The sequence below is a fragment of the Lepidothrix coronata genome, unplaced genomic scaffold (genome assembly GCF_001604755.1).
Source record: "Lepidothrix coronata isolate B3197 unplaced genomic scaffold, Lepidothrix_coronata-1.0 Scaffold0, whole genome shotgun sequence".
Classification (NCBI taxonomy): Eukaryota; Metazoa; Chordata; class Aves; order Passeriformes; family Pipridae; genus Lepidothrix; species Lepidothrix coronata.
The window spans coordinates 10,661,610-10,688,332 of NW_016690180.1; the positions used below are offsets into that span (position 1 = coordinate 10,661,610).

Below are 26,723 nucleotides of genomic sequence, written 5' to 3' on the forward strand. Positions count from 1 at the left end.
GCCTTACAATGCAAGACGATCTTATTCTTCAGTGGAAAATTAAAGTGATTAGAAGTGCATACTAGAGGATTTGAACTGTGTTTGTCCTTAACTTAGACTAAAATCACGTTGTGGGAGCATAGCCCTTTACCTTTTCATTCTTATTCCCACTTCACAGCCCACTGTATAAACATTTCTAAGATGGTGTCAGTTTGTGAAAAACTTGTAACCACAAGTTACAACAAAAAGTTATTACATTGTAGGTCACACTAATTATATGCATAAAACATTCCTCTTCAATGACAGTTAAAGAATACTCAAAAATAAACATCAAACCCCAAGAAGTTCGGAGACTTAGGTGAAATTTCTGGAATGCAACATCCATAATACTTCAATTCTGCCCGTGAAGAAGCCTGCCCAATATCTTTCTAGCTTTATGCTTGAGTCATGAAAAAAAACTCCGCAAAGGTCACTTTAAATTTATTTCTTATGTTATTTTTACTAACTTATGTTCTCTCTTTTTGTATTTAAACTGAAGACAGCTCATACAGGTTTTTGATACATGCTTGCTTTATTTAGTTACAGAATAATCTTCTAGGATTTGTTTCTGATTTATTGTGTTAATAGAAGTGTGTTAAAATAAGGAATCTACATCAAATGAATTGTATATATCAGTAATTTGATTTGGGAAGCAAAGTACCTAATGTAACAAATGTAAGGAAAGAAAACCTAAATTTGTTCAAAGTATATTATTTCTGACAGTACCTCTTATTTGATTGACAACAAATTAGAGTTGATAGCTACTCTGAGTACTTCAGCTCTAAGGGAAATCTAAGTGGTCCCTTTAGTTCGAATTAGGAAAAAAGATTACATGCTTGGTATTGGCTTTATTTATTTACTAAAATCAGTACAACCTTGTTAAAACTGAATCGTGTATCCCAGTCTTACAGTCACCTGTCCATTGTGAATGCCCAAATCAATCCGTCCTTAAGCCTGGAGAGAATCATTTTATCTAAGGCTGGACTCACAGCCAAATTTAAATGCCTGGTCTGATGACACCCTTCTAAATTTCAAAATCAGTGTCTGAGATCTTCAGTGTTCCTTGCAACTCTCAGTCATTTTCCCTATAATCCTTCTGAGCTGGTTTCATAGAGGCTATGGACATTCAAGGCTTTAACACCCCCAGGACAACTCTGCAGGGAGACAAGAACACTGCTGTAGGAGAGCAATTTGCTACCCACATGCTATTACACCAAAAGTTCCAGAGAGTTCCTCAGTCTATGTACATTTTCCTCCCACACCTTGTAAAGCTGAAATTTGGCATACTTCACCATAATCTTACTCACTTACCCCCTTCCCATCCCCTCACCCTCCTGCATCTTTCCTGCCGGCTGCCAGGCCATCCCAGCCCTTCAGCTGTGCCCAGCAAGGCCCCTGTCCCACATGTGCAACCCCTGCGGAGAAACTCGTCCCTCCACAGAGACTGGCCCTGGCCTCCTGCCTTCAGTTTGCTCTAAAAAATATTCGTTAGAGATTTTCAAAACTGAGAAAAAATTATACTTTCAGCTGGTTCGAATAACGAAAAGCAGTCAGCTGAAGGCCCTAAATTAGACTTGATCAGTTAAAAGTCATCTTCCAGCTGTCATGCACCTTCTCTGAGCAGCAGGGACATCTGGAAAACACTTAACAGCCACCTATACTTCAGACGTGCAGGGCACCTAATGCAGACTCAAAACAGACAGATATATCCCACTCTGCTACTGGCGACTTTCCAGACATACCCTATCCCCTGGAAATATGAATATTAAATTACAAAGACATTTTACACAGAAATATTTCCTAAGTTGGCTGGCGAGGGCTCCTTTGGTCTTCATATTCAAGTTTCTCCTGAAGATTTACAAGCAAAGCGTGAATGCTGCTCTCTCTCCACATCTGCCTGGAGAAGGGCTGTTCACTCCGGCCTGCCACCCCACACACCGCTCCCCCACGTCTTCCTCTGTCACGCCGACCAGGCCCCAGATGCCTGAGGGACCGGCCAGACGAGCCCGCGCAGCCATGAGCGGCCCGGGCTCCGTGAGGCAGCACCAGCACGACTCTCGTCCTCCCGCCCTGCAGCCGGGACCCCGCGGGCTCGATCCCTGGCGCTGTCGGCAGCCGGACATCGCACTCGGCGCCGACCGCGGCCGCCTCGGCGGAGCCCGCCCGGCCCGGCCCGGCCGCTCCCGGGCTTTTGGCGCCAAGCTGAGGCAGCGCTGCGGCGGCCGCGCCCGGGACCGCCCGCCCTGCGCGCGGCTCGGCACCGTGCGAGACTTACTGGGCGGCCTCGCCCCGGCCCCGGGGCTGGGGGCTCCTGGCGGGGCGGCGCCGCGGGCCCCGGACGAGCAGGGGAAGGGGAAGGGGCGGGGGCGGCGTGGAGGCTCCTCCCGGGCTGCGCTTCCCCGGGCGGGCGGAGAGCGGCGCTGGGTCCCCGCGGCGCACGCTCCGCCCGAGCCTCCCCCTCTCCCGGCCGCCGCCGCCGCCGCTGCTGCCGCCACCGAGCCGCTCCCCCTCCCCCAGCCAGCGCTCCCGAGCAGGAGCCGACGCGCCGCGGAGCAGGAGGCGGCGGGAGCCCCCAGGGCAGTGGCCGGCGGGGTGGCGGCGGAGCGGCGAGCACCACCCGGCACGGAGGCTGCTCAATGCTGCACCTTCCGGAGCTGCATGAGGTAAAGGCGGCTCCGGGTCCCGCTTCCCCCCGTGCCCGCTCCCCGCTCCCCGCGGCCGCGGGGGTGTGTGCGCGGGGCCGGGGCCGCGGAGAGCTCTTTGTGGGCCCGGCTGGGTGCGGGGCGGCGGGGCGGTGGGGAGGGTGCGGGGCGAGGGCTGAGGGGACGTGAAGTTGCGGGAACAAATGGAAAGTGGCGAGTGGCCGGGCCCCCTCCCCGGGGGGGTTCCCGGCGGCGCAGGGGGGCGGGCGGGGGGCTCGGCGGGGCAGGGGGGCCACGGGGGGGTTTTGTTTGCGCTCGCCGCCGCCTCCCTCGCTCTCTCCCTCCCTCCCCCTCTCCTGTTGGCTTCTCTGCCTCCCGATAGTTTTGAGGCCTAACTGTTTAGGCCTCGTCTCTCGGCTCCGGGGCCGCTGTGCCGGCTCCGAACCCCCCCCGGCGCCGGGAACGGCCCCTCCGCCCCCCCCTGGGCCGTAAGGGGCCCTCGGCCGCGGGGCATCCTTCGATCGGGCCGCAAATTTCATTGTAAAACCGTCGGCTGCGAACTAACAGTGTTGGGCTGGAGCAGCTCCGCAATGAAAGGAGGCGCTGGGGGGGAGCGGAGGGGCCGGAGCCAGGGGGAGAGGCTGCGGGCCGGGCCCCGCTCCCGCCGGGATGCGGCGAGGTCAGCGCCGGGGGGCGCGGCCGGCGGGGCGAACACCCGGGCCTTCAGCGAATTGAGGGTGAGGAATGGAAAAAGAGGGTTAGAAAGTCGTTTCCATTCTGCTGAACTTTTGTTTTCTAACCGATAGAGGCCGGTAGAGGACTGTGGAGAAGGAAAGTTTATAACCAGCAGTGCCAGGATGGACTTCCCTGCTACCCAACCAAAACCTGCTGCCGACGGTAAAATCATCTACTATCCTCCTGGAGTGAAGGAGATTACGGACAAAATTACCAACGATGAGGTGGTTAAACGGTTAAAGGTGAGCATCCCCCCTTCCCTGCCACTTCTGCTCGTTAAGGTAAACATTTTTTCACTGGAATGGAGAACTGCCAGAGATTCCTTGTCCTTGTTGCCTGCAGACATTCATGGGAATACCACTTCCTTGCTTTTCCTTAAAAGAGGAAGACTCGTTTTTGTAATTCACGACTGTTGTCTTGCAAGTTCTCTCAACGCCAGAGTTGATACATTAAACTGCTAATTTGTACATGAAACACATCCACAGGTTTGGGGAGAGATCTGAAGTGGAATCATAGGTAATACTTACAGGATGTATTAGCAAAATTTTTTGGCAAGCGAGAAAGTTTTTATGAGTTTCAGCACTTTAAGCAAGTATAGTAGATCTAGTTAAGGGTATTCTTGACTGAAAAGACAGGACTGTTCACAAAAAACAGAGATTAATTTCTGGAGTTTTTAGATGGAATTTTGAAGTTGTTTCATGTGTAAAACCTTCCTCAGACTTTGCACTTTAATATTATACATATTGTTTCTTTCCTACTCAGTATAATTGGTGTCTGGCAAAGTTGCTAAATTTTCATAAGTAAAAGAGATTGTTATAGAAGCATCCTCTCTGCTTGTTTGACAGCATCCTGGGAGCCTGTGAGGCTTATCTCTGATTTTTATTTTGTTAATCCCTTTTTCCACTGGGAAAAAAGTGAAATGCTGCTGTGATAGAGTGGTATTATTTCTTAACTCTATGCTGAAAATAGAGAATAAAGTTGAGCATTGATCAAATATTGACACAGCTCGTTTGTTAACACCACGGTCTTTGGACCAGAAAGTTTCTGTAACCTGGGATTTGGTCCCATGCCCACATTGGATATGTAGTAATAATTTTTAGAGATTGGAAATATTCTGTCATCTGGTGATCTGTGTCCCATCACAACAGTGACCCCACAAAAACTGAAAAATAGAAACCAGAGTCTTGACTAGTCAGTTAATACATTGAAAAGTTGTCTTAGCTATATATGTGAGGAAAATGTAGAGTTTGTGCTTTACTTTCAAAGCAGCATGGCACATGTCAGTTGTTTCATTGAAAATGAACCTTGTTGTCCATTTACAGTTTTGTGGACAAGTCCTGCCTAGTATTTTTAAGACTCCAGTGGAATATGGCCAGTTACAGGAGAAGATCCTAGATTTGTGATTATTTAGACAGGCACCTTGGATCAAAGTCTGTGGAATGGGAAGAAGTGCAGTTTTGAGGTGCTTGTTGAAACGGGTATTCTGTTTTGTCCCAGTTGGAGGACTTGCAGTAGTGAGCTGTGTCATTCCTAGATAATAGGAATAATAGAATTTCAAAATCCTGTATATATGTTTTGCTGAATTCACGTGTGTGTGCATGGATTGAACATAATTTTGAGGCTAAGAGCAGAATTTTTTCTGTCTGTTTTTAGTGAACTAGTGTTCAGGTGGCCAAAAGATTTTAGACTAAATGGGGAAAAAATACTTTGCTAGTCCACTTACATCACTGAAAAGACAAAGATTTTTCTTACCATATTGGTACTGTTTAATCTGAGTTTGAGGAAGTTTTTTGGTCAGATATTGGCTTTACTGAAGCATCAAGAAAATTGGAAGTACTGTACATTCTAGAACAAAGTAGGTTTTTTTTATACTTTTGTATAGATATATATATAATCTTTATGTAATCTGTTCTTCTTTATATCAACTTGATTTATAAAAGCAAATTCATTTTGGTATCTAGAATATTATGATGATGCAGTGCATGGGATGGAAATGCTTGAAAAAGATTTGTTCAGTTAAAAGATAACTTTCCTGAACTTTAAATATGACTTAATGATAAAAGCCAGCTTTAGCAGAATGTACAAACTCAGGCATGAATCAGTTCTTGAAACTGTAGATTTTTTGCCTGCTTGGCCACACGTGAGCTAAAGATGCTCTTATAGAAGATGTTTCTTACACAAAGTGCATAGGCAGCTTAACTTAGGGTTTTGGCCACCAGGCTCTGGATCAGTTCCTGCAGATTTTGGTTCTTTTAGCGTGTTGAAGTCATGGTCAACTTAATTGGTTACAAATTTGTGTCCTTATTAGCAAATTTTCTGATATCACATCTGTATCTGTATTTTTGTGACCAGACCTCTTCTCCTGATGAAAGCTTTTCTTATTATTGGAACTTGAGACGTTCTGGGCACCTGTCCCAGAGTGCCTGAGCAGCAGCTTTTGTGCCAAGGACTTTTAAAAAGAATGTTTTTGTATCCTTTCCCTCCTTCTGCTTGGGGTTGTGGGTAGTAAAATGTAGGCCAGATACTTTCAAAGTGTTTTGATACATCTGTATGATAACATTATTACCATCCTGAAAATGAAAATATTGAGAATTTTAAAATCAACATGCATCTTTTGAGCGATGTAGGAAGGAAAAGGCTCAGGGTTGCATATGTATGGCAAAAGAAGTGCAAGTTCAGGTGCTTAATGGAGTCAAAGGTAGTTTCTGGTGTGTTAGATTACATTGATGGGTCGGTACCTTAGAGTGGGACAGCATGTGATAATGTATAATTTCAGCTGCTGAGGAAGTGATTTTAACTGTGGTGTGCTGTGGCTGGGGAAAGTGTCCATTTAGTAGATCCAATTACGTTTAACCAAACTAGGCAGCTGGCATGTAGGAATGTTGAGGTTTACTTTACTTTTGACTACAAAATGATTTTTTTTTTCCTTAGGTCAGTCTTCCTTTTTACAGGGCAACTCTTTCAAGTTATATAGTGATTGGTTTCAGGGCTGTAAATCCAGTGCTGGCCAATTTGGGTCAGGCTTGTGGAGAGAGGTGATAACTTTTATTTAACCAGGTGATAGAAGGGGAAAACAAACAATTCTAAGGCACCCAAGTACCTCTCCTTCAGTTCCAAACCAAGCCAGCAACTAAATAAAAGTTGAGAGCCGTTGTACTAGCAGTGTTATATTTCTTTCCATAAGATAGCTGAAGGTTGAAAGAAGTTTTAGAAACTTGGCATCTGCTTTACTGTGAAGCTTCTCTACGACTACTGAAATTTTTTCAAAATGGACTTAATTTTACTGCCTTGTTAAAATTCTGGACTTGTATACTGCTGTCAGTAAACTATTACATCTCAGGTATAACTTTGCGTGATCACAAGAGAATATTTTGATGTCATTTATATAAAACCATGTAGTAATGATGAATAAGATTTATTGTAGGGTATTTAATTGTCAGATGCACTACCACTAGCCCCATCAATCCAAAATGCATAGGGACTGACTTTTTCGGAGACCGATGTAAACAGTCCTGGTAGGCAAAGCCAGAACTGCCACCGAAAGAAGTGGCACTCTCTGATGCTTGTCCCAACCCCAGTTCTGTACCCTCTCTACAAGTATTTGGTTTTGCTGCACACCAAAACGGATGGGTCAACAGATCCAGGTTAGCCCTAACTATGTTAATTTTAACCTGAACCATTTTCTTATGTGATTTATCACGAGAGCTCACAAATAATTGGGCTGGCATAGGGGAAAAAGCAACTTCTTTCCGTGGCAGTCCTACCTTGGAACGTTGAAGGAACTTCACAGTCAATTTGAATGTGAAAGTTTGCAAATGTTTTCTTTTGAGATAGAGGTGGGGACTTCTGCATTATTTCTGCAAAACTATCTTGCCTGCTAGACCTTTTACCATAAAAGAAATACTATAAGATGGGGAGTTCAGGTGCAGCTTTGTACTAAAGACTATACAGTTTGGTATAAGTGTATGACAAGTCTGTAGAAAAACAGAAAATATTTTCAGTGCAGGATTTTTTTACCTGTAGATATCAGTGTAAGCAACACCGATTCATAAAATCTGTAAAAAAAAAACCATTCAGGTTTTTGTTTTGAGGGGTTTTGGGGGTGGAGAGGGTGATTTTTCCTTTTGTTTTTCAGTCTGTCTAGTAGTCTTGTTCCTTTTCCCATGGTGACAGTCTGGCAAGGCATTTTCTGTGAAAAGTTTTGTTTGATTTGCACACCCCGCACACCCTTTAATTCTCTCTCCAATAGTCCCCCTGCCATCCCACCCCAAGGCCTAGCTTGTGATCATTTGGAGAAGTTAGCACTCCTGGTGTGCCTTGAAGTCTTCCTTATCTTGTCCCATGGCATTTCTTAGTTATCTGATATGTATTTGTGCCAGAGTGAAACAAACACTCCCTCTCCTTCTTCCCATTGTCTTTCTGTTTGTTCCTCTTGATATTAGGTATTGGCCTCTTTGTAGTTGGGCCTGTTACATTTTTATCTTCATATCACTAGAAGTAGCTGATGCTAGCAATTTACCTTATCATGCACAGGTTTTTTAGGTATCTGTTACATAATGTTAAAATTGAGAAAAGTTATTGTTGCTATTTGAATGTTTTGGAGTAGATTGTAGTTCTGTGAGAGGAAACAAAAGCTACTCTTTGCTCACTCTGATATTTCTGCATAAGTTAATGGCCACTCTCTTAAGATTGTGTAATTAGATGGAACTTTGACCTGACTTGGCTGTGCCAAGGTAGTTATTTTGAACAAGACTGAAAAATACAAATTAGAATATCATCTGGGAGAAGAGAATCTGTTTTCCCTCATGTCACACACTAGAATTTGGTATGTTTGAGGGGAAAAGGTATACACATATTAAGTATGTTGGATTGTGTTAGTTAATAAGTGCTCTTTGATGGCAAGACTTAGATGACATGGGTATTTTCATAGCTTAGACCTCTGACTTGCATGTATTTACATGCTTATATTTAAGAATTATAAGTAATTTTATGGAGGTCATATAGCCAGGTTACAGAAATTATCTGCAGTTAATTATTCTAACAATTTTAAAACTTCCATTAATTGTATTTAACTGCAGACTGCAGTTGCAATGTTCTTGAGCTATTGCCGGCCACAGAAGCCTAAAGCCGAATTTCTAATTTGATTTTGCTCATAGTTTAATCTTTTTAATTAGTTTGACTCTTGTAACAATCAAGTTTTTCATTAACTAGGACAGGCCACTAGTCAGAGAAGAAATTGTGTTCTGATTTTTTTTTTCCAATGGAATATTAACCAATTGCTTTGTAAATGTCCCAGTTTTGTCAGTCCTTAGAGGAATAGACCATGTAAGCTCACCCAGTTCACCCAGATGTTACTGAATTTCAAACTGATTGATGATGACACCCTTTGTTTTTTATCTGATAATTTTCTTTTCTTACAAGTGCATCAGTAATTAATGGCAATTTCACATGTACAATATTACTCTAATGGTTTCCCAGCAACAATAAGATAAATGTATTGTGAAAGAAAAAGAAGCCGCAATTTGAAAGGGGGGGAAAAAAGAGGTTGCTAAATTAGAAATGATAACTTCTGATGTCTGACCACCAAAATGGACAGACTAGTTCAGAAGTCTTTATGCCCTCATTTATTCTATTATAAACCTCAGAGAATTATTAATCCTATTCTTATGCTAATGCTTTTTTTGTGAGGTGACTGCATGATGTTAATCGCAGTTAAAAGATGAGGAACTGAAAGGCTACTGAAAGGGAAAAAAACAAAACCCCAGGCCCAGAAAGACAAACTGGCTTCGTATGCCTGATTTGGCATTTCTAAATGGTGACTTCTGAAGTGACTGTGCATTCTGTTGCATTCTACATGTTCAGACCACAAGTTCCTTTGATTTCAGTTACATTTCTGAGTTCCTAGCACTTCAGTAAACCAGGCCTCATCATCACTCCTTAAAAACACAGAAAATGACAAATGTTTTCTGTGAAAATTGTGTTATAGGCTGTTTAACAAGCATTGTATAGAAACATGGTAATAGGTGGGAGGCTAACATTCAAGTCTTCAGACTTAACTGTTTGAAAATACGGCATAAATATTCCTTTTGTGCAGTATTTTTCTTCAGTTGTAGAATTCCAACTTCAATAAATAAGAAAGATGGCCTTTGGGCAATATGCTTCTCTACCAACAATCTTGATTAACTCCAGAAGAAGATTTTTTCTGTGAACTGAACCAAGTAATGGCATCAAGTTTTAGGTTGTGGTGTTTTGGTTTTGTTTTTTATTGTTGTGGTTTTTTTGGGGGGGGTGTGTGTAATCACTTACCAAGTACTGTATTAGCATTAGGATTACAAAGTCTGACTAAAAGCTTGAGAAGTAAAGGATTATTTACCTTAGAAAAGAGATGAATAGGAGTTGTGATAACAGCATATAAAATTACAAAAAACAGATAGTAAATCAGGAATTTCTGGGTTTGTCCCTCTCCCATGAAACAGAAACAAACTGTTAAAAGGCTAAATATTTCTTAGGGACATGCTGGAAGGCTGCAGCAGACCAGAGCTGTACTAATGTTGTCTTTAGTGTAAGTGACATGATTTAATCATATAAATCCCTTTAGGTGGATGTGTCTATCAGTATCTATTTTTATGGTATAATGTGGGAGACTTTTTGTGTATTTAAATATTTTCAATAAAGTTTGGATACACAATCCTTGATATATTGCTGCACTCTTATGAGGAATTTGCATGCATGAGTTTGCAAAGATTTATAAAGGAAGTGCTCATCTCTCAACAGCAATACAAAGTGAAAGAAAAAACTATCCCTGGGCTTGCAGACAGGAGGTGATGGATAGGAAGGGAAATCAAAAGTATCTGAGGTTACTTTTCTGCCTCATCTACTTGAATCAATCCATACTATTTTGTCTGCTTAATGCCTATGTGCATCTTCTTCTGTGAAAAAGAAAAACAACAGGCAAAATAACTAGCATATCCTTGGTTCACAATATATATTATAGCAATTTTGGTAGTTAAAGAAACCAAACTTTTGTCTAGTCCCCAGTCTGTTAAACATTCTTCATATATGATTTTTCTCTGCACTGCAATACCTTGTTAATCACCATTGTTACCTAGAAATCCAAAACACATGCTTATTATTGGTGTCACTCAAAGCAATATGTGTTTGCTGGCTTTGCAGCTGCAGTAAACTAATAAATTGTATTCCCACTGCTGTGCTGACATCAGAATTTGGCTATTGCAAAGATGTCTTAAGCATGATGAAGTACTGTTAAAGCTAAACAAAGATAAAATTGGCACAAAGTATGTTTCTTCTCAGTAGTGAAGATTGAAAACTTTCAGATACCTAGATAGTATGGGGATATTCTAAACTTAGGTTTTATTTATGAGAGACAGAAGATGCATACTTATCTGATGGAGATGCCAGAGGTGCGATGTTAGGGATCGGTTTTGCAGCCACAGTGGGAAGAAAGAGTCATTCAAATTTACTGTGAATACTGATCAGCCTTTTTAATGTCGTACTCTGGAGTGAGTTCCTGTTTCTTTCTGGTTGTTCAGTTACATTATCTAATCTTAATCATATTCTGTTGTCTTCCATGGATAGAGCCTGTCACATTTGCTGAAATACAGTTTGGAAGTCATTAGCAATTTTAGACCTTAACGTTTTTAGTATTGTATTTTAATACCTAATGGTAGAAATTATGACATCTATCTCCAGGAGATTTATCAAAACTTTCCAAACAGTTTGAACAGACAAAAAGTTTTGTACTGCCAGATTACATTGATAAGCATTAGAAGATACATGTCTTTTCTATTTATCAGTAATTTTTTGAACAGGCACCAATACTGAAGATGAAAGAGAAGGAGAAGGAATATTTTTAAAGGATTTTGGAGAAGTTTAGAGTTTTGCCCCCACACAATTCTTTGCTGCACTTGAAAAGTGCAGATGCTTTAAAAAAAGAAGTCTTATTAGTGCTTATTAGTATTACTGGTTCCTTGCAGTCATTAAAGAATTCTCTTTCCTCTGCAATTGTAGTCTCTGTCTGTCTTACAGCTCTCTGTGAGAATAACCTGATTGACCATCAGGGAACAGCTGGACATCTGCAGGTTTACAATATTTTTTTTTTAGTATTGCGTAACTTACTGGTCTTAAAACTGTTCTATCAGTGCACCTAACATGAGAGACCATTGAAAAACCAAGTTGTGCTTATAATGAAAATCTTATTACTGTTGTTTTAAGTACCTGGGAATCAGTCTCTCAAAAACAGGAGGAAAACGTATGTTTCTCAGTTTACTTTGTGTAAATAATAATTCTTTGCCTGCAAAAATGTTTTTAGCTTGCTTTTCTAATGAAATAACTTTAATTTCTTTGTTACTGATTTAAGTTACATCAGTTCAAAACTTTGTGGCAGTTTGGCAGAGGTTTCGGAGATGGAACATTTGTCTAACTGGTGCTGAGCAGAACAGAGACATCCAAATCCAGTTTACACAAAGGAAAATGGACCAGCACTGTGAAGTGTTTCAAAAGGCAGCAGCCCCTGTGCTAGCTGGAATAAATTCAACTGATTACTGCACGGGTGTTTCAAATGTTGTAGATGTGCTGCCCATTCCCCAGTTCTCCAGACACGGTGCCTAGGGGGAAGTGGGCAGGTAGTGCAGGAGGATGAGAGAAGGGCAGCAGAAGGGAGTGAGCTGGAAGCCTGCTCGGAGGAGAGTGATGGAGAACAGATCTGTTGGAAATCAGCCAGTGGTAATTTTGCTGCTTATGATAAAATTACTTTCATATTGCAGCAGTACAGAAGGTAAACAGGTAAAATAAAGCACAAAAACTTTTTAATACTCTTTAACCCATGAACTGGTAGTGGGCTGTGCATGGTATTTGAAAATATTACTAGTTTTTAAACTTAAAGTGGTGTTTTTTAACAATTGAAAATGATACCTATATTCTTTGATCATCTTGATGAAAATTGCTTATGCAATATGCTATTACAGAAAGGGTAAAGCAAAAATGAAAAAAGAAAGCCGACCGAAAAACCCAAACAGCTCAAAAGTAGCTAAAAATCTCAAAAGCTCTTTAGTTGTTTTTTGTGTAGTACTTTTTTACATAATTAACTTTTTCAGGGTTTTTTTGGTTACTTAGAATCATGATGATGGTGCTGAAGAAAAATGTGTGCAGTGAAAGTAGAGCTGAAGTTAGGAAGTGCTTAGTATAAAGAAATTTTGCAATTTGAGCATTATGATGATGTCATAGTGTGGATGTGAAAATAAGTTTGTTATAATAAGTTGTTCCTTGAAAAAAATAAGTTAACTGGCTTTACTTGTACCAATTCAATGAAAGGAAAATGTGGTTGCGTATTTCCTCTTAAAATTTTTACTCTATCTTCTTTCGATAGAATAGTCAAAGTATGGTAAATCTTGTTATTTTAATATGATTTTTTGTTTTAACTGTGTTTTTCTTCTACTGTTTGAAAATATATGCATGTACTTAATTATCTAAAATGCATTAATGGTTCATAATAAACTCATTATTGAAATTTAATCAAAATATATTAATAATTTAGTAGGAAATTATTTGAAAGTAAACTTTGAGGAATATAATAATTGTTCTTTTCTTGTAATTTAAACCTGATTTTCGGTCACTTAACTCTGACTGCAGTGCCTTTTTGTGGGCCTTAGTCCTATCAATCATAAAGGAAATAATTTTTGTTTAAAAACTTTGCTTACACGACATAGTGAAGAGTAATAATTCAGAAGTTATGCTGCTTTGTTTACACAATGGCACAATGTATCGTGGAGTACGTGAAGGGAGGTTTAATTCTTAAGCTGTTGCAGTCATAAGAATAAAGTAAGTAAGCTCATTGCTTACTACTTTTGATGGCAGAAACTATTCAGCGTTCTGGGGGGAAGTGGAAAAGGTGACCCTATATGGTTGCTTTTTGACAGGTGGTTCTTACTCACCACTGAAGTGCTGCAGAATTAGCATTCATTCTCCTACAAGGCAAAACAAAGAAATGCAAGGCAGCTTTAAAGCTTTTCTTCTGAAAATACGTGTGTATTTAAATTCCTAATTCAGTGATCCTTTGTAAATGTAGTTGGCATGTGTCACTATTCCTGAAAAACTTCTAATCCATCTCTTCTCAAAAGCTCCCACTTCTGCTATTGCCAGTAGAATTCCAGTGGCAAGAAAAGAAGTATTATTTTTGCTCATGTGAAGTCACTAGAGGAAGGTTTAGGAGCTGTTAGTGACTTTTTTTTCCTTAGAAAATGCATGTAGACTATGAAAGTAGGCATAACTCTGCAGCCTAAGGGAAAGTGGGAAATCTGGAAATAAGATTTCAGCTTTGTTCCACTTGGAACTGGTAGTCTAGACTGCTGTTAAATTATGAGAATTTTGCTTTAGGAAATGGGAGGGTTCACCAAGCACAAAAACTGTATCTCTGAGAGAATATATACACATTGATAGAACTGGAAGTAGGTCAGTAGAAAACCTAATAAGTTGTTAAAAAAATAGAAGTGAAAATCAAGTTTAATGTTTGTGTTTCTAAACCTCAGTTTCAGGGAAGTGGAGGTGGCGTGTAATGTTTTCCAAAGTAATGGTCTTTCAGTCCTAGCCTATGTTTCCCTTTAAAGTTAAATCACCTTCAGTCAGATTACAGATTAAAAAGGCTACCATTTAATTTTGTTTTATTTTGACACTTCTACCTGCTGTTCTTAGTTTACATTCCTGTGCAAATGGGATTATTCTCTGAGTTGGATATGTTATGTAGATTAAAGCATACGCATCCCAGAATTGCAGCTCTGTGTGTCACTCCGTGCCTGATGCTAAAATTCTGATACCCATATACATCTGTGAGGATGGAGTTCTCCACTAGCAGTGGAGCTGGTTTGAGAGACACTTTCAGAGACTCTAATTCACAGGCTCTGCCTCCTGAGAATTCATACCATGAACCTGTGCCCTAATTCACATTGTCTTGAGACTCTTCTGAGTCACTCTGACTTCAGTCTGTTTGAGGCCTATCATGCTTCTCTTTCTGTATACTATCTGAATTAATGCCTCTCAACACTTTGATTAAAAGCCTGGCATCATTCAGCATCCCCATAAAACTAATTTTAAAAGTAGCTTCAAAATTTTAGAAATTAAGACAATATTAATTGCTAGTGCCTTTAGAGGATTTGTTGAGAGTTTCCCCACTATTTTTCATCATCTTTATCAATTTTCTGCTGAAAAGTGAAGCTATGGGCAAAAATAATTTCATTAGGAAGGTAAGGATGTGGAGAGGTAAGTAACAACAGGTTACTTCTGCAGAATATTGCAAGTCAGTTTAGTAATCTGAGTTGACCTGTATAATGGATATTTTAACACAGTCAAAAGGAAGTTAGTTTACCTAAAAATAATAATTAAAAAAATGCTAATTCTCTTTATAGTCTGTCAGAATTGTGTTCTGGAAGCTTGTCATCCTGACACTATTGTACCTGACTACTTTGAGTACTCTTAATTTGCTGCTACTACTTAAGGAAACAGTTGCTCATCTTCACTGCAGCTGCTATTGCTGTTCAGAGTTGTTTTCCTTATTTGCATCAGCAGCACTCTTTATATCATAGAAAAAGACTAGAGAAGAGACTAGTCTTCCGTAGTAGAGACTAGGGAAGGGAAAGTAGTATAGTTGGAAAGGATGGAGTTGCTACAGCAGAAGCTGGAGAACTGCACTGAATCAAACCCTGGTGTGTGGAAGCACAAACACCAAAGCCAGCATTTCCAGCCAGTGAAGTACTCTTGCTACTTGTGGGCCATCCTTCTCCACATGCCAGCCTAGATGTGTCTGTGGCCTGCAGGATACTGCATTGTGGAAGTGATTCAAAAGCAGTCATTTTTTTCCACATAAGTTTTCATTTGGATTAGTGTGACTTATACAGTCACCTACTACCCCCTCCTTGCGTTGGCAGAAGCTATATGACAATCTTGGGGTGGCAGAACTGTTACTTGTAGTGACAGCCTAATTTGGAACACTATGTTCATTGGGTCTGACCTTACTAAATCAACTTTAGGTTTCATTAAACTGCACCCTGAGATTAGGCTGAAGTAATGTCACCCTTCCCTATCCATTTTTACAGCCATGTAGTGAGCTGGTTCAAGAAGCAGATGAATCTGAAAAGTAACCCGGCCAGACAACGAAATTTTTCAGTAGTGTCACTGATCAGTCACATACAGGAATAATAGAGGGACGAATCTGACAGGTTTGGGTTGACTCACACAGCCATGACACTGCACCCTAAGAAATTCTGCAAACGTCCACCCACCCCCCTCTATTTGTGAGGCAGTATCTGTAAAAAAAGAAAAGTGTCTCTTGTTTTGGGGAGCTGCAAATGTGTGTGCAGTGAATGATGTACTGGTCTTCCATGTCTGAGAAAAGAAACTAAGAAACAGAGGAGAATATTCCCTGGTTGCAAACAATGGAAATCAGTGCCGCTTTTGTACTCAAATGTGTGTATTTTGCTGGTGTCGGTAATTTTGAGCTAATGTGATTGTTGTGGAATCCACATGAATTTTCTAATGTTTATCTGTCTGCTGTAATAGATCATACAACTAATCCTAATACATGATTGCTTTAAAAATAAATTGATTTTTATATTGGAATTCAGACTTGAGGTAGCAGTAAGTAGAGATACTTAGATACACCTCCCCTTCCTCTAGGATTGTTAGGTTTCCTCCTTTTTCCCCTTATTGTCTTTCCCATTAGTACGGAAGAAGCAACTTGAGGTTTCAGTGTTTTTGAGGCCTCCCTACACCTGATGGTTCACAGTTCTGTACCAGTATTATGAGTATGAGATGTGGTCTGTGATGTTTAGGCTGGTCTTTTCCTGTTCTGCAGTCCAAACTACTGAGTCTTGTGCCGTGACTTGAACTAGAGTAGGCGGTACAGGCCAGTGCTTGCAAACAGATTTGTCTTCATGCCAGCTCTCATTCTTACTGTTTTTCTCTTCCTGATCCCTGCTGTAGTTGATTGTTCTTTAAACAAAGACATGTGCTAACTTACAGGATATGTATCTGTCTGTAGGGGAATATGTGTGTGCATATGTACACAGAGATGAATCTTTTATTTCCAGATAATCGTACATGCAAAAAAATTGTACTACCCAGCAGATTAGGCACCATAAATAGCTTTCTCCCCCTAAGCATGAACTGATAATGTGCAAGTAGTAGAATCATTTCATGTGTCATCCCAAAGCCAACATTATTAACACTCCACAGGGCTCCTAGCAGGAATAGACCATGAGTTTACTCCTGCACATGAAGCTCTTCCAGAATAATTATTATTCTTTAGGTCGTTTAACTAAAATATTTTACACTTCAGGGCCTGAGAGTTGAACAGAACATATTGTTAAGGACTCCTTGATAGGCCAGAAATCCAGCAGCTGTTGAAAGATGTCACATAATTTTATTTATTCTTCGAAGAGACAGTGTTTACAAGGAGCTTGCACTTTTGTGGTGGTTACATGCATTGAAATTCTGTAGTTGCCAAACTTCATCCAACCTTAGAACTGAATTTTGCCTGCTTTTCTGGTAGTAATGTCTTTGTATATGGAAACTTCTATGAAAATAGCTGCATGGGAATGCTGCCAGAAACTTTTGGATGAAGTTATATGGATAATTTTGATTATACAAATCTTCCCTTTGAAATAATTTGATTTCACTTCATATTATGGGGTTTGTGGCTTGTTGGTTTTAGTTGTTTCATTTTTGTATTATTATTAAAGTAAGCCTTTACTTGTACTCTTCAATGTAGAAAACTTTAATGCTTAAGAAATGAATGTCTGAATATATTCACCTCTCAGTAGCATATTGGGATTTCCTGGGTTCAGTCTTTTTGTTTGTAAATGAGTTTTGGGTACATTTATGGGAAGCTAGGTGGAGACTAATACCAATTTTACTATAAACTGCCTTTGTGCTGTCTTAATTCTGACCAGACTGCTTGTAAAACCATCATACTACAAAGGAGGGGTGAAGATGTTCTGGGTTTCCTGGGCTTCTTTGAGGTTGCTGACTAGAAGATACTTCTTTCTCATCCTAGAGAGGTGATAAGCATACAGGATACAAAATGCTTAAATTGGAAGAGTACTTTAGTAATGGAAAACTACTTTTCTACTGCTTCGTCTCTCAATACCTGATAAACACGAGAGTCAGCTGACATCTGAAAGCAGCTCCTAAGCAAATTCAAAACAAATCTTGTAGACACAGTGTCAGCAATATGCAGGTGGCCAGTACTTGATTTGAATATTACTCTATGATATTACCATTTTTGAACTCTATGTGTGAGCAGTCAGAGCTCTGGCAAAAGAAAGATTCTTGAAGTTAACGCAGAGCAAGGCAATGGTTTCAAGCAGGCAGAAGGAAGCATTTTTCTCCATCCTTCAGTTTTCTTTGCTGGATGTTTCTCTTTGGTACTTCTTTTTGATCCTTAGTACAGGGTAGTACTTACCTTTAATGAGGGAAGTGCCCATAGTGGTACCTGGGAGTAACACCTTTTAAGCTCTCTACTTGGTTAGGAATTTCAGCCCTATCCAGATTATGGTTATTTGCTCTACTCTCAACATCTGAAACAGAATTCTGTGATTAATCTCATCATGAATGTTATCAGTATTTTGAAACTATCGAATATAAATACTGAAACATTTTCGTCAAATAAGTTACTTGGTCAGCAACTGCTTGTTATTTCCTCTACACTACTTTTCCATAAAATTTATTGTCCAGTATTAGGTCTCAGCCATTTTCTTTAAGGTGCTAAATGGCTTCAGCTTAATGCCTGAGTTTTAGACACTAAAGATTATAGTTGACAGGTTTTATTTCCCGATCCTAAATCTTAGCCAACAGCATTTTTCATTTTTAGGATGTCCACTGAACTCCTGCAGCTATTGAAGAGTATTGCAAACCTTCACAATCTGTAGGTCAGAGTGCATTTCTGAATTCCTTCTTCCTCTCTGTGAAGATGCTCTGCAAAATGTATTGATTTTGAATTAAAAAGAACAAGACCACCATTCAATCAATTAAATAGGGCATTGTTATATTTTTCTTTTTAGGATGGGAAGATGAGAAAGCAAACATAGCAAGGTACATTCCGTAGGGGCTTTTTTTGTAAACGGGTTCAGTATAACAGTACATGGTTTGCATGCTATGATCATAAGTGATAAAAAAAATTAAAACAAAATACACAAAAAAACGGAAAAACAAATTCCAGAACAGGAATGAAGACGTTTCATCCTGTTTTGGCTTTTGAAGCATAATAACATGTATTATGCTTCATGTATTTGAAGTCTTGTATGTGCAAACTTAAGGGAAACATAATACCTTTATGTGGGATTCAGGACCAAAAGGCAATAACTATGCTATCTACAATGTTTTTAGATAAGAAAAGTTAAATTTTGTGCTTATGTGTGATGTCTCATGTATACTTAAGAAAGACTAAATGGTTTGTTTTGACAGTCACCTGGTCAATTAGTTGTCATTCTTCTGCATAGTATGTGAAAGAGATCTGTTGTGTCCTTTTAAAGGTAACATTTCCCCTCCTTTTTCAAATTTCCCAATCCTTGTTTTTTAGGATATTTTATATGTGTTAGCTGCATTTTGAATCTTCAGCATATGCATGTGGACTACTGTTCTGAGATCACTGCAGCTGAGCAAGTGAAGTTGTCTCTGTCATTTTTGAATCATAAAAACAAAGATCATTTTTAAATAAGGTGTTATTTTGGCTTCAGGCTGCTTCAGTCCAGTACTCTGGATGAAGTGTGTGCTTTCTTGTGTGTTCTGGGCAATCATAATTTTTTAGGCCGAGGTTTGCTGTCTTCTTTGTAAGCTTCTCAGATATCTCTTCGACACTGTCTCTTTGTCACAGATGCAGATGTTTGTGAAATGACCAAATCTTCTGCCACTGGGTACCAAATTTATGTTCATGCTTGGGGTACAGCTTGGCATTGTTTTGGGTGTCTAATTTAAATATAAAGGGAATCAGCTACATCTCCCAGCTATTTAGAGTGAAGGCAAAAGTTACCAGGCAGTGGTACTGTTGTAGCGCTAGAATTTATTGAGTGAGTTTAACTGTACTATGAGACTCAGAAACTGTAAAATTTAATGGGTAACAAAACATTTTATTTCTAATAAAGTATTAAACTAGATGCTAAAGTAACTTTAGGTGCATAACCTCAAGAACCTCTCTCTAGTCTCACCTCCACTGTGGTTTTGTACATTGAAATTTCTCAAATTTTGTCATGGAGATAAGTGATTTTTCTGAATGAACATGCCAAGGTGTTTTGCCGATACAGAGCTACTATGCCTCAAGTGCTTTTTAAAGTATGTTGGACCTTTAAAAATTTTGTGTGATTTTGTGTGATTCTTGTTCTTTAAGGGTGTTGCTGGCAGCTATTTAAGTTATCTTTCATACTTGCAGGTTGCTGATTCCAGCAATATAGTTTAGTGAAAAGCTATTTTCAACTAGATTCAGCATGATCAATTCTGAGGCTGAACTTAAATGGTGTATTTAAAATATATGAATCAAATATTAAACACATAAGTAGTGTATTTTCTAATAAAAAACAGTAAAAGACTTTCCAGCCTTTAGCTTTGAGAAATCTGCCCAATTTGAGTTCTTTGTTACATAGTATATGATTTTATTTCCCCCCAGAAAAATTATTCAGAGATAATGAAATTGTTACACTAATTGGAGAGCTTCAAAGTAAAGCAGAAATTAATGTAGAGGTCAAAATGAGAAAACACTGCATGATGCAGGTGATGTGAGTAGATTCACCAAGAATGGATTGGGAAGATTGTCTAATGGTGGATACCTGATGTCTGAGTGACAGTGGTTATACTGTCACTATATATATAAGTCTTTATCTGAATTCTGTTTTTAACAGAGAAAGGAAATTGAAGTGCTCTCTATGATTTTTGGGACACTGGTGATCTTTATGTATTTCACAAGTGAAGCTTTAATACAAGAAGGCTCCTTAGTGGAACCTTTTAAAAAACTTAGGTCATGTTTTGAAAACATTCTTAAAAAGACAAAACCAGCCTTGCGTTAATGCTTTATATCTGATATACTGCCTGCTTCTTATCTTAGCAAAATCAGTAGCTATAAAGCTGTGTGATTACGTATGAGGAATGTTGAGGGACAGGTACAGCATTATGGTCATTCTCTAGCTATCCAAGGGAAGGAATTTGATGGAACTGATAGGCAAAATAGTTGCAGAACTCTTGTGGTGGAAACCAGGAGTTACTTGAAGTTCTCAAAATATTAGAGAATTCCCAGACAAGACTTTATTAGCCCATAATTAAAATAACTACCTAAAATCAACGAAGTCACCACTACTCTGGGATTTGACATACTGTCTTCTAAAACGGTATTCCTAATCCAGAAAGGAATAATGGTGCTCTGTAAAAGCAGTAATTTGGTTGTTTTTTCTTCAGTTGGGTAAAAAGAGAGTCATGGTTTTGTAAACAGAGTACATATTTTGGATGGGAGATAATTTTCAATCAGCTCAAGGTAGCAATATTGCTTGAAAATATCACTAAAATGTTTAGCAAAGTTAGAAACAAGTGAAAACATGGTCCTGTTACTGGTGATTGGGTGTAAATGTCAAGACTCAGCAAATAAAAATAGGTATGAGATAGAGACATGATGGGAAAACCTGGGGTTTTTTTCTGTCTTCCTTTCTTTTCCTTGCTCTCCTGCCTCTGTCTTTTCATTTTTCATTTTTATTTTTTCCTTGAACATACAAATGCAATTACTCCCATACCCAAAATGGAAAAGTCTACATTTTAGTTTGAAATACTATATCATAAAATGTACAGTAAAAACATTAAAACCCAACATTTTAAATACTGTCATGTAAAGTCTATCAAAATGCTTTCTATAAATATATTAATTTTGAAATATTTCTCTGCTTTTAATATTGCCAATTATGATGGTAATATGAATTTCTTGAAGAATTTTCATATTGTTCTTTGCTACTTACATTATAATAAAATGCACAGACTTATATTAATTTTAGAGGCTTATTTCTCAGAAAGTGAATATCATACACATAATTATTCTGTCTTTATCATCATCCTGTTGCTGAGCACTGCGGATTTGGCTTTCCTATCCTTATATAAGCAATAATAGTGTCTTATTTTTCCTTCAGTCTCCCATCTCATTTTAATGACAATATTTACAATGGAAAATTTCTTTTAAATATTTTTTTATTATTTTTGTTCATTTCACATGCATCAGAAATCAGTCTCCTACTTAGGAATACTTGTAATTATTCACAGTAAAATAATTTAGGCTTACTAAATGAATTCTACGAATACAGTGCTTTCCATATACTTATTAGACATAATTTTCTTCCTCCTCATTAAAGAATTAAATAAGACTTACAAACAGGAAACCATTCCAGATATGTTTCAGGTCCAGTTTTTTAGGCATCATTTTTTTCCTGTGCTTCAAGATTTTCCAGAAACTTTGTTTTTACTGGGGCTACTTTAAAACAAAATGAAACCACAAGATGCACGCAGAGTAAGGAAATTGTTGTGTTTTGCCTTCAATCCATTCTGTAGTGCCTTAGTTCTGAGCTTGGTACCTGCCTGAAGGCAAAGCTGTGGGGTTTTTTTGTATTTCTAATACAGATAATTGTGTGCAACAGGTAGCCAAATTTTCTGGTAAAATAATGCTTCATTGGAGAAGGATAATTCATCTGAATAGAAATTCTTTGCAGCAGTGCATGTAGTTTGGTAGGTGCAGTAGCTGGTTCCTCAGCTGCTGGCAGAAATTTTCTGCAGTGTCCACGTCAACCAGTGCCTTCTGAGGAGCTTGTTCTGGTTTGATGTGCTGTTGGTTAGGGTTTTTTTGTAGTTCTTGCTCATTGGTAGTCTTAGTTTTGATTGTGAAAGATGAAGGCTTTTTACAGTTTTACAGTTCTGATTTATTCTGATTTTTGTCCAGCCTTTCACATGGGAATGGAAACTCACAGTTTCTGCATTCTACGTAGTCATATGACAGTCTCGTACTATGACTCCAGTAGGTGACAGCAGCATAGCCAAAAATTTTTAGTGCAGTTTTGTCACTAGGTATGGTTCATGCTGGAGTTTCACATTATTTGTCCCCTGATTTTTCAGTCCTAATGTGCAGTGGAATCTGGCTCCTAAAGAAACCAGAAAAGTTAGTGTTATAGCTGAAGAGTATTTTCTTGTTGACCATGGTACCTTCTGGTGCTACTGAGTGTGATGGTATTATGTGTGATTGCTGGACATTGAATGAGGTCCATGAAAGAAATTTTAATGCCTTTTTTCTCTTACTGCCACAGACTGTCCAATCAGAGTTAAAGATTGAGGTACAAATATTTCACATAATTTTATGCTTCGATAGGTATAGCAAGTTTTCAACTCAGCACAATTTACAAGATTGCTGGAATAGAAAAACTTGGTTTTCTTAGAAAAAAATATCTTTTTTTGGACTCATTTTTTGGTTGTGTTGAAACACAAGCCGGGAACAGCATGGTGTGCTTTATACATGCCCCACTTTTGGATGACTGAGTCAGGAAGACTGTCATGTACCATGGGATGCATCTGCACTGCAGCGTAGAAAAAGACATGAATATAGTCTTTAAAACATCAGTATTGCTGGCAGCATAGCTCTCTAGTTGTGTTTTAATGTGAAACTCTAATGCATAATTGTGTTGTGAGAACTGATCCTTAAATACTCACTTCAAAATGAATCCTTACAGTCAATTCACAGTAGAAATGCAAATGCCATTTTTGTTCTTGTCCAGCACCACCTTCTCTTTGGAAGAGGAAATGAATTATCACACAGCAGTGAATTGGTTATAAAGAATTCTCTCTAACATCTGGATGCTATTATCAAAGTACTTGGGAAACTTCATATGGAAATAGGAACTACTGCACCATGAGGATACGATTTTAAGAATTTTTGGGGTTTGCCCCAGCCACATATAACACTTGCCAGTATAGCTAGGGAAAAAGGACTAGTTAATGAAATGCTTCTAACTGATAATGTCTTGCATTGTCATTTGAATGTTTAAAAACCAGACTCTTTCAAGTCCCTCTGCAAATACTCTTATGTATCTACGTATGTGGAAGTGAAGTTTCTGAAAACTTAGATGACTTGCAGTGTTTTAATTTATGAACCTTCTTAGAGTATTTCAACTGTTAGTCTTTGGCAGGAAAAGTGTAAAGAATTCCATGACAAATCTTCCCAGTAATAGACTGGTAATAAATACTGCTGAAAACTGAATTGCTTAAAAAAATTAAAATAAAAATTGGTGCTCTGGCACTACACTTAAATCATGGATGTGTAAGAGATCAAGAACAGTATTAATATTAAAAGATCATGTGCTGATAAGTATATGCACCATCTTTTCATTATTTGAGAAGAAGTATACACACATTGTTAAAATGGGTGATTTGATCCACAGTATTATAGTTTGTGTCATAGAAAATTGTGTGAAACAGTTTAAAACTGGGATAATAAAATACCTTCAGGATTTCAGTATTGGTAAGGCCAAACTAGGAATACTTCTCGATGTTTCTTACACTAAAACAACTTAAAAAGGTCTTGAATTGAGTAGCCAGGTATTGTCATGCATTAAAAGCTGATTGTAAGCAAAAAGTAAATATCAGTAAATAATTTTTGTTATTGACAAACCATACAGTGACCTATGTTAGATAGTACTCTGCACACTCGAAAACCTTGTAGCTGTTTGGGAAATGTGATGAGGTGTTCATCACAACCAGGGAGAATTTCGCAGAATTCCTATTAAGTTAGATAATTTGAGTGGGGCAAATCCAAGTGGAAGCTCTTAGGTTCAGTGTTGATTAAAGCAAGGTAACAAATAGTGAGAGAAAACAAAACTCTTCACTGACTTCATGAAGTTGTAAAGGACTAAATCAGGAGATACTTATGTATCAGTCAAGAGCACTTAGTGAAATCTTTGAATCAACAGCTTCTGTTGAAAAATCTTACGGAATTTAATGCCGGCTAAGGAGCCAAATGGTAAACACTATGGGTGTTATGCATCCCTTATATAAATAAAATATATGTGCAATACTGAAGTTACAGTAAATCTTTGCCTCCAAAGCTGTGAGATGAGGATGTGATGAGAATGATAAGAACCTGTAAGGCAAAGAAAGTGGTGGCCTAGAAAGGTGAATGGGGAACCTCTGCTGTCTCAGGTCATGATACAAACCCAGGAAATACATCATTAAATTAAAACGAGTAAGTTAATTGATACATTGCATACGAGTTTTGAAAATTACCATAACAATGTATTTTTGAGACCTTGAATTTAAAATGATCAGTGATCACATCTTATGCCAGTTTCTACTGAATAGAGGTACAGGTAAATTTTCTGGCAGCCTACTAGGATTCGGATATAGCTGCCCATTTCAGGCCTCATGTGCTTGCCGCTATTAAGAATTTGTGTCACTGTTAGATTGTTTTTTAAGAGTTTGTGCACTGGAAGACTAAGTAATTCTTCCCTTCCTGGTCTTGGCCATTGAATTCTGTCTACCTTCCCTTCTACTAACTCTGCAATGTATCAGATATGTCTGTGATCTAACTGTGCCCGTCAGAAAACTATCCAGGACTTTTTCCAGGGAGTTTTTCAGACAGATTAGTAGGTTAAATTGTCTCATGGGGTTATTCAGCGAGTGTTGTGTCCATTGCAAAGTGTGCTGTGGCACTGCATGGCCAGAGGCAGGACAGGGTGAGTCATGGGAAAGGGAGGAGATAGTGGCTGCAGGTGGTTAAACTGGATCTCCATGTCACAAGGAACCAATACTACAGCTACCTGGGATTAAGACTTGTGATTTTTTTCATTTTATTTACCTTTTTCTCCCGCATCTGTTGCATTTATTTTACTGTGGGGAATCTTCTAGTTTTACAACAGAACTGGAATTCTGCTGTGTGTTGATTATGAAGATGTAAGATGTGGGTAATTGAACAACCTCTCTCACAAGTTGGTAACATTACTTGTCCTGTTTTGATTAGGATGCTGTATATGTGTGATATTTGCATTCATTATGTAGTTACTTAAAAATGTGTATCAAGGAAGTTACCTCAAATAATCTCTGAACTAACTGCTCAGTATATAGGGTTTTATTACACATGGTAGCCAGTCTTTCTGCTTTTTCATACATTAAATAAATTTAATATTTGGGCTCTTGGAAAATAGTTGGAGTTGCTTGATGCAAGGAAAACAATACAGAATATGTCGTTTTACCAGTGTGAAGATCGTGGTAAATTACAGATCTGTGACTTCTTTGCGTGTGATCTGTCAGTTGGCCAATGCTCTCAAGAGAAGCCTAATGTAGGTTAGTCCCCAGGGGAAGGGTAGCCAGTTAAACTGTTTGCCCAGTCAGATGTCTATATCACTGTACAGACTACCATTGCTATTCCTGCATCACCTTTACATGTCCTATGATACGTTTGTAATCACACCTGGAAACCCTGGTCATTGGCTTCACTTGGTGAGCAGGATGTAAAGAAGGAAACAAATAGTCTTTGCCCCGAAGAGTTTTGAAAATGCAACTTTTCATTTCCCTCCTGCCCTGAGTTACTCAAAGCTGCTTACATGTCTTGTCAGAGAGCATAGATTAAAGACTTTGTAGTGAAAATCAGGCAATAAAATTTATTTTTCAGGGGTTACTAATGGTACCAGACAGGGAGTGCTACTTTTCATTTTAGAGCTGCTGTGACAGCAGCAGAACTTCACAAGAATGTTTCAGGTCCTTTCCAGTTCATTGATTCTATGATTCTCATATCATAGAATCATAGAGTGGTTTGGGTTGGAAGGGACCTTAAAGATCACCTAGTTCCAAACCCCTGCCATGAGGGACACCTTCCACTAGACCAGGCTACTCAGAGCCCCATCCAACCTGGCCTTGACCACTTCTAGGGAAGGGGCATCCACAACTTCTTTGGGTAGCCTGTTCCAGTGTCTCAGCACCATCACAGTAAAGAATTTTCTTCCTAATATCCAATCTAGACTTACCCTTTCTCGGTTTAAAGCCATTCCCCATTGTCCTGTCACTACACGCCCTTGTGAAAAGTCCCTCTCCAGCTTTCTTGTATGCTCCCTTTAGGTACTGGAAGGCTGCTATAAGGTCCCCCTGGAGCCTTCTCTTCTCTAGGCCAAACAGCCCCAACTCTCTCTTCCTGTCTTCACAGGAGAGGTGCTCCAGCCCTCTAATCAACCTGGTGGCCTTCTCTGGACTCACTCCAAAATGTCCATGTTTTCCTGTGCTGAGGACCACAGAGCTGGATGCAGCACTCCAAGTGGGGTCTCACCA

At 39.1% G+C, this 26,723-nt stretch overlaps 1 protein-coding gene across 1 annotated transcript in view; it reads left to right on the forward strand.

Moving 5' to 3' along the window:
* Positions 1 to 3,235: 3,235 nt before the first annotated feature.
* PDS5A (PDS5 cohesin associated factor A) overlaps positions 3,236 to 26,723 on the forward strand; it is a 73,095-nt gene continuing 49,607 nt past the window's right edge. The window contains exons 1-2 of the mRNA XM_017823450.1: positions 3,236 to 3,397; positions 3,467 to 3,637. Of these exons, the coding sequence (XP_017678939.1) occupies positions 3,251 to 3,397; positions 3,467 to 3,637 (318 nt within the window). The 5' untranslated portion in view covers positions 3,236 to 3,250. The remainder of the gene's footprint in view (positions 3,398 to 3,466; positions 3,638 to 26,723) is intronic.